The 9,132-nt window shown below is 47.5% G+C and overlaps 1 protein-coding gene across 1 annotated transcript; it reads right to left on the reverse strand.

Moving 5' to 3' along the window:
• Window positions 1–3,368: 3,368 nt before the first annotated feature.
• On the reverse strand, window positions 3,369–8,832 carry LYZL4 (lysozyme like 4; the record flags this gene model as incomplete). Its single annotated transcript, XM_082847423.1, has 4 exons — window positions 3,369–3,438; window positions 4,969–5,047; window positions 8,440–8,589; window positions 8,694–8,832. 4 exons carry the CDS (start codon window positions 8,830–8,832, stop codon window positions 3,369–3,371), a joined length of 438 nt encoding a protein of 145 aa, XP_082703549.1.
• Between the last annotated feature and the right edge of the window lie 300 nt (window positions 8,833–9,132).

Raw genomic sequence — 9,132 nt, forward strand, 5'->3', positions numbered from 1 at the left:
GAGGAGCTGTGGGCCTGGGAGGTACCTGCACCAACAGGGTTCCAGATGCAGTTTTGGTTTCCCCACTGAGCTACATTTGCAGAAATTTAGAAGACAGAAGGGTGGTAATAGACATTCTCCATCTCACAGAAACTGGTGCACATTGAGAATCCACAGGCCAGAGTTCTTTGCAGCAGTTATGACTCAGTAGATAAAGGGCATGGCCTAGGAATTACCATTTTAACAGCCACTCCAGGTGATTTTTATCATGACACAAGTGTGGAAACATTGCAAGTCACCACGCTGCCTTCTCTATTGATTTTCCGTAGGTGAGAAAGTTACTTCATCTCCTGGGGCCTCAATTTCCAGCCTTTGACTTGGACACTATGATAGTGACCCATTATTATGTGCCAGTTGCCTAAAACGTCTTCAATGCAAAGTCTTTAATTAAAAAGCTGGAGACCCGATTTTCCAGCTAATGAATGGGATGGAAAATTAACACCAGTACTGTACCAGAGTTTGGAGGGGCTGTGTGGGGAAGCTCTAGGTTTGGGGGAGATACCCATTCCATCTCCATCACTTACCAGGCTGGAGTAAAGCTAAGTTATTTAGCTCCTCCAACCTCAATTTCTCCACCTATGATATAGTTATGATTCATACCTTCATACCTACCCTGTAAGATTTTGCAAGTTCTGAAAATACTGCATATAAGGGCCTATGTGTACTATTCGTAAAACTGGCGTTAATATGGTAGTTGCTGGTGATAGAATAGTAACAGAAATCATTGTTAGTGATATTTTGAAACCTAGCTTTGATCATTCTGGAAAGCAGACAGGGAGATCTGGCCCTGGGATGAGTGCTCATCGTAACGCCCATTATCAGTGGCTTTGAGAGCAACACGCCAGGAGCTGGTGTTGGGAAACCCTAGAGAGGCCGGTCCAATCAATACACTAACATTTGCTTTGTCATCAAGCCTCATGCCCATGTTGACACAAGTGGCCATTAGAGGACGATGACGAGCCATGGCAGAAGTAATGGGCTGGAAGGAGGCGGCAGCACGCTGGATGTGGCACTTGAGGAGATAGTGTTTTAATCAATTGTAGGTGGTCATTAATGTCTGGGATAAGGTTGGCTTGAGGTCAGGTGTACTATCGCACGCAGACCCAACCTCGGAAACAATGTGGGTTCCCAGCTCAAGAAGGAAGGGGCTCTCAAGGTCTCAAAAGCTTCTCAATGACCTCAACAGCAAGGGAGGCCACCAGCAGGAATTTTACTGTACGATTCATGCTGTGTGGGCAGGAACTATCAAGTACCTTTTTCTCTAGAGGTAGGGGAAGCCACCCAAAACCAACTGATTAAGCTAATCAGTCAGTACTGAGAATGACGAAAAGTTCTGCCCCTGAAATTCTAACTTGCAGCTCTTTCTTCTCCTTTCTGAAAATGACCAGGAAGCAAACAAAAGGAAGGGCTGACTTGCTCTCAGTGTTGCCTGCCTTTCAGGTGGCCATGATTCACGCATATTGTTTACTTTCTGTCTAGATTGACCGGAGAAACAAGATGGGCTTATATACATTATAGTGTGTCCACTAAGTGGATACGGTGCAGTTGTTAAAAATGGTTCTGGGATCCCTGTCATAGGCATGGAAGTTTTAGACCATGAAATATTAAGTGAAGAAAGCAAGATACAGAACTGTATACTATACTAAGGAAGCATGATAATGGTAAATAATGATTTTCATCGTAACAATCACAGTATAGTAGGACAAGTGGAGCCCTTTGAACCAGGTTGAATAACTAGTGGTTTATTCTGCATCCTGCATCCCTGGATGAAGCAAATTTTGCCCTTTTCCACCTGGAGCCATCAAGCGGTGAGATAATCAATGGGATGAGTGAAGGCAGTGAACAGGAGAGCATCTTCACAGTAGTAGTTCATGTTTATAAGGAAAAAATGTGCCCACACCCACCATGAAGTTGGGAAGAGCACACATGAAGAGATTGACACTAACCATCACTGCGGCAGGGTGCCCCCAACTGTGTCTTCCTAACAATAATGAAAACTTCTGCTTCCAGTGGGGGGATGATGAGCATTTTAAATCTCCTTCCTTATGACTCTCTGTACTCTCTGAGTTTTCCTTATGAAATGTATGTTGTTTAGTTTTAAAAGTGCAGAAAATGAAAAGGGGGAAGCCACAAACAGGCACTACAGCATTCTTTGTAATGGTTTAAAAAATGGCTGTATCTAAAAATCTGACAGTAGGGGGAAAAGTTAAGTAAAAGCTGGTGTATTCATCCAGTGGCATGTTAACTGGCCTTAAGATTTCATTCTGAAGGCTCTAGCCTTCAGACAGGCTCTCTAGGGCCACTTCCATTCTTTCCCTCCTGTACAAGGGTCCCCCATCATAGCTTGGGTTCTCGCAAATGAACTGGCTTCCGAGGAACAGGTCCTCTGCTGCTACTACTGCTTCCATGTCTCAGGCATGTGCTCCCTGGAAGCCCAGACTGTCACCTGCTGCTCCACTCCGTGCAAGGATTCTGTGAGCCACGAAGCTTTGGAAATAAACCCCTTTCTTCTTAAAATGGAAATACATGTAGGGAAAGGTTCATTACCAATGCTCTTCCTTTCTAAAAAGTGAGGTACAAAACTCTCTCTAGAGCATTATCACAGCCTTGTTGGAAAAGAAGAAAAACCCCAATCAGAAAAAAGACCGAAAGGGGATGCAACCAAAGCATGACAGTGACGATTGTCTTTGGCTTCTAAGATCACAGGAGGACTCCTGTGAGTCCTTTTTTGCACAAGTTCTTTTGCACAAGTTCTCTAATACAAGTATGTGTTGACAAGTTTTTAAAACTTAACATTTCATAAGAAAGATCAACTGTCACTGGAGTCTCTCCACAAAAGTGCAGAGAGGATTTTTGTGGTCTCCTCCCTGCCACCTGGGTGTCCCAGTGTGGACACCGTAGCTGGAGCTGGGGGTCCTGCTGGCACTGGCGTCTCTTCCTCTCTTCTTTGACTCCCCTTCCCATCCTCTGTATCTTTTCTTCCTTTCTCTATTAATACTGACATTCATGGGCACATCTTATTTTCCAGATGTTTTCCTTCCTTCGAATCCTCCACCTGAGATTAAATACTAAGGAAGCATGATAATGGTAAATAATGATTTTCATCGTAACAATCACAGTATAATAGGACAAGTGGAGCCCTTTGAACCAGGTTGAATAACTAGTGGTTTATTCTGCATCCTGCATCCCTGGATGAAGCAAATTTTGCCCTTTTCCACCTGGAGCCGTCAAGCAGTGAGATAATCAACGGGATGAGTGAAGGCAGTGAACAGGAGAGCATCTTCACTAGGAAGATGCCAGGGGCAAGTGCAGCAAGGGCTTCCCAGTAGCTACGGCTTGCATCCGTCCAACCACCGCTCCAGAGTGTCAGAGTCCTGGCAGTTGAGGGTCCAGGAGGTCCTGCGGGGAGGAAGGCCAGGGAGAGAGAACCGGAGGGGGCTCCCGTACTCACAGCTCGGCATCTCCAGGGAGCTCAGCCCCCACTGGCCAATTTAAACCCACTGCCTGGCCCCTGGAGCATGTGAGTGGGCACAGTTCTGAAAGCTTTCTTGCATCCCAAGTATGTCTCTCTCGCTGGCTGGCTCCACCACCTGCTGGCATGAGAGCTGGTGCTTCCTCCATCCTGCTCACGACATCTCCCCTTCCCGTAAACCCCACACTGCAAGATGGAGAGGCTGAGCTGTGAACTGCGAAATCCTTCTCCAACCCTGCAAAGCATTTGTAGCTTCTCTGAAGTGAGCATCAGAGAAGCTCTGTGACATGTATGGTGAGTACTGGGCAGATCCTAGTCCTGAAACTGGAACACTTGTCCCACAGCCGCGGCCTCTTGTTACCTTTCCATGCACCTGCTTCACCCCTCACCTTCCAAAATTCCTTCCAGCTCCTCAACCTAGGTCAGCTGGACTGAGTTTCTCTAACCTTTTCCCCTGGTCCCCCAAACATGACCCTCCTATTCCCAGCCCCTTGGCCAGAATCCAGACCCCAGGTCCTCCTCTCCCATCCTAGAAGTGGTGGGAGTCACCAGGCCACTGCAGGCCATTAGACATCAGTGCGTCCCATCCCTCAACCGGGCATGAAGCTCCATGAGTCTTCCAGGGTAGGGGGTCACACAGTTGGAGAAGGGGCGGTGACCCCCTGGCCCCTCATAGCTACAGAGCAGCAGGGAAAACACACACAGACGTATTTTCAGAAATTGCAGCGCCCTCCGTAGCCCCTGGCAGGCACTGCAGAAGGGACTCCGCGGGGAGGCGAGTGGGGGGAGCCTGAGTCTTCTCCCTTCCTGTCCGCCCCAAGTTCCACAGAGCAGCCTGATCTGAGCTTTGGAAAAGCCATGGCGGCTTATTAGCTTAATGAGAGCTCACTTCACTGGAAATCCTGAGCAGGTAAGAGACCTTGATCAGACTGGCCCAACACATCTCTACTTAGTGCCATACAATGAAGATGGTTTTAGCTCATTACTGCTTGCCCTAGGGGGTCAGCCAAGCTTCCAGATTAATTGGAAAGTCAAGACTATGCATGAAAGATATTTCCAACACCCAGAAGACAGTTAACATTAACAAGAGGATTCCCACTTTAAAATGCAATCTATTAAATTAGTGAGAAAAACAGGTTAACGAATAAGGGGTGTTGAGACCACCGACCAGCCATTTGAAAAATATGAAGGTGGATGCCCTGTCTCACTTTTTAATACCAAAATAATTTCCAAGAAGGACCAACATTTAAGTATAAAGCCATGACAATTCTATTTTATAATTTATTTAACAAAAACTTAACATAGGGTATCTTGTGCCAGGGACTGTTCTGATATAGAGGGAAACGTGGCTTGATTTCTTTAGAATCTTTCATCTTGATCTTGGTTGCTATACACGTACAGTCCCAAACCAGTGGGACTTGATGAGTGGCTGAAAGTCATTAATACAGGCTACTTACCACGCTCCCGTTCCTCTTTTTCCTTTTACAATTTTCTTGGCACATTCAATTGTCTCCTTTAAATTTGGATTCAGTAAAGGTGTGAAAGAAGAAAATGAAGTGGAATGATGCCGTGTCACCACTTGGCAGCTAAGTCAGAGTGATGTCAAGGAAGCTACCAGGGGCTCGCGTTAGAGAGGCTTCCATGTGATTCCAAGAATAAATCTATCCCTGTATTTTTCTCAGACAACACTGGGAAGTAGCAGGATGTGGTCATCTTTTACTAAATCTATTGATTTTTTTCTTATAATCCTTATAATGATATTTTCATTAAAAATGTATATGATGGGGACTTCCCTGGTGGTCCAATGGTGAAGAATCTGCCTTCCAATGCAGGGGACATGGGTTTGATCCCTGATCGGGGAACTAAGATCCCACATGCCGCGGGGCAACTAAGCCCGCGCGCCACAACTAGAGAAGAGAAAACCCGCACGCCACAACTAGAGAGAAGACTGCGCGCTGCAAGAAAGAGCCCATGTGCCACAACTAAGACCCGATGCAGCCAAAAAAAATGTATATGTATAGTGAATATCCTGTGCTAGGCTATAGAAGAAGCAGTGGAGATAGAATGAGAAACACAATAAATCCATCCCTGCCTTCATAACGCCTACAGTCTGGAAGGGGGTAGATAAAGATTATAGTCAATTATAATACAAAGGATACCTGGAACCATGGAGGAATGCAGCATTGAGTGGGGACACCTAATTCAGAGTTGAATTAGGGTCAGGGAAGGGTTATTGGGCCAAGTGACATCTAGTGGAGTAGGTAAGGAAAAGGGGTTGAGGACATCACAGAAGGAAAACTGTTCCAGGCAGAAGGAACAGCATGTGAGAGGGCCCAGAGGTGCCCCTGAAGAACCAACATGTCTATGCATCCATCCTTCCATTCCCTCCTTGGACCGTGGAACCAAGACCTCCCACATGGGACCCCCTCCTTCTTGCCCGCACTACAGTCTCCCCCCTTCCATAACCTAGTCTGATTGCTTCTCCTTAAAACATTATTTCATTGCCCCCTCGTTGCCCGGAAAACAGAACCTCAATCCTTGGCTTTGTCCAACTTTGCCCAACGTGGCTTTCCACTTCCACTGCTTTCCTCCACGACCCCGCCATTCAAGACATGTCAAGGGGCAGGAGGCAAAGACAGTGCCAACCCTGATGGTACCGATACCCACAGCTTGGGGGTCATGCACAGATCCTCTTCCCAGACTTTGTTCACACTCATCTCCCAACCTGCATCTGCTCATCCAAAAGTATAGTCCTTAGAAGTCTGTCACTGACCACCTAGCCCACTGTGCCCTCTCCCCTTTTCTGAATAAAACGTCACTCTGATTCGGCACTTATCTGTTATATACATGCATACAAACATAGTGACCTGCATAGTATGCACGCATACATACGTGTATCAGTCCTAATGCCTAACTATCTTGTAAATTCTTTAAATAAAGGAAAATTGTGTTCATCAAGCACCAGACACCATGTTCAGGACTTAAAACTTGTAAAAGCCTTGTGGGAGCACCCCTCACTCCCCTCCCCCCCCAAAACCTCATCCCTATTCTGACCTGTAGCTCATGGATTAGTTTTGCCTGTGTCTAAACTTTATATGTGGGTTCATATAGTACGTACTCTGTGTGACTACCTTATTTTATTCAACATTATGTGAAATTTATCCATGTTGTTGCTTATAGCTGTAACTTATTCATTTCCATTAATGTGTGATTAGAAAAAAAAAAAATATTTAGGAAAACATTCCTTCATGCACTTTGGTTTTTAAAGAGTCTCTAAATAAGAATATACCATGATCTATTTATCCATTCAATTGTTGATGGACATTTGCTCCAGTTTTTGGGTTCTATTAAAAAAAAGCTGCTAAGATCAAATAAAATAAAATAAAATAAAAGCCTTGTCAGGTAGGTACTATTATTAACTCCATTTTCTTTTTAAAATTTTATTATTTATTTATTTATTTTTGGTTGTGTTGGGTCTTCGTTGCTTCACGCGGGCTTTCTCTAGTTGCGGTGGCTTCTCTTGTTGCGGAGCATGGGCTATAGACACGCGGGCTTCTCTAGTTGCGGAGCATGGGCTATAGACACGCGGGCTTCTCTTGTTGCGGAGCATGGGCTATAGACACGCAGGCTTTCTCTAGTTGCGGTGGCTTCTCTTGTTGCGGAGCATGGGCTATAGACACGCGGGCTTCAGTAGTTGTGGCACGTGGGCTCCAGAGCACAGGCTCAGTAGTTGTGGCGCATGGGCTTAGTTGCTCCATAGCATGTGAGATCTTCCCGGACCAGGGATCAAACCCGTGTCCCCGGCATTGGCAGGCGGATTCTTAACCACTGCACCACCAGGGAAGTCCCATAACTCCATTTTCTAGATAAGAAAACTGAGGCTCAAATCACATAACTAGTGATTATGTGGAGGTAGAGCCAAGGTTCTGTCTGACCTCAAAGCCTGTGCTTTTTCTGTTCCCCACCCTGCCTGACAGGAAAACTATGCAATTCCTCTGAATTGCCCCCAGTACTTACCACAAGGTCTAGCCCCTCTAGATGGTGCCTTGTGAGTCCTGTTGGCTTGTGGTTACAAATTCCCAGGGAAGACTGTCTTACCCCTTTCGTTAGAGTGTCTTCCCTCTGGGGTTTTCTAGCTCATCCCTTTCAGCTGACAGCGTAGCTCTCAGGGCTCTCAGGTCTCTTTGGACGTTGCCAGTGCGCCTGCGTACCTTGCTCAGACCCTGTCTACACAGTGACCTCAAACCCCCAGGGTCATCATCGGCTTCAGTCTTCACTTATCTCTCTGCATTCTTGCTCCTCTCTTTAGCCTCTAGGGATTTCTTACTTTCTTGCCAGTTCAGCTAGGTACTTTAAAAGGTGGGGGGTTTTTTGGTTTTGTTTTTTTACTTTTTTACATTTTATCTAGTGGGAGGGTTTTTCAAGATATCTAGTCCAGCGTATTTTCATCACAGCACTCAATACCACCTCTATTACAGATAATTGTATTGGATTCTGGAGGTGAACATATATAACCTTCTTATGAGACATAAATTACAGCCCATCTTCTCCCGGTGATCACTCTGCCTGTCAAAGTGGCAGCCTCCGCTCCCCTTGAAGAAGAGTGTCTTCTATATCAGGCCCAGCCAGAGCCCTCTGCCCTCACCCGTCAGGCTCCTCCCTGCCTCCCCCTCTGCCCACCTGCACGTGGGTCTCCATCGCTGCGTCCCAGGCTGCCCAGCCTGACTCACCGCAGCCCCTTCTCCTCGCGGACCTTTGGCAGTGCAGTGCTCTGCTTGGCCTGCCTGGGGTCCACCCCGGATTTGGTTCAGGCCCGTCTTTGCCGGGCCCTCCTTCTCTCAGCTCCAAACTTGTAAGCGCTGGCCAGCCCTCTGAGCTCAATGCGGCCGCCCCCGCGGGCCCCAGGGTGGAAGGAGGGAGGGATCTACCAGAGCAGGACACGTGGCAGCAGTTCTTGCCGTGGTCACACCGGTCACGGTTGCGGATCTGAAAGAAGCCGTAGCCGGTGTAGTCACCGCGCAAGCTGTCGCAGGCAGCAGTGGGGTTGAACTTGCTCTCAAAATAAGTCAGGCACACCCCTAAGATGGAACGGGAGGGGTGTGGCTCAGAGGAGAGCTGGGGAATCCTCGGCAGGGGGCAGTGGGAAAAGACGTGAGGAGTGGGGCTGAGAGGGGCTACTTACAGTTTTCGAGGCTGTAGCCCTCAAAATCACTCAGGCCTCCTTCGTGGAGCTTTTTAGCCACCACACAGCGCCCCAAGACAGCAGCGCCACTTGGAACCACCAGGTACCCAATGAGGCAGGGCACCATGGACGCCTTCATCCTCTCCAGCTCAGGGTGACGGCCGCCAGGTGAGTGGATGGAGTCACAGGTAATTCTCACCGAGATCACTGGGACTCTGGCCGAAGAGAAGGGTGCTGTGGGACTGGGGGTGTGCAATTCAGGGATGCCCTCCTGGCTTAATCACAATACCTCTTCCCATCCTAATTCTGTGTTTCGTGTCACTGCAACCCCGTGGTACCCAAGGCCCTGCCTCTCCTCCTCCCCTTCACCTCCTGTTTTCTCAGGAAACTGCTCTCTCCAAGGTCTCCTTCCCACCCCCCACCCCATTCTTTCCCTCCA

This window comes from Leucopleurus acutus, assembly GCF_964270905.1.
Source record: "Leucopleurus acutus genome assembly, chromosome: 10".
Lineage (NCBI taxonomy): Eukaryota > Metazoa > Chordata > Mammalia > Artiodactyla > Delphinidae > Leucopleurus > Leucopleurus acutus.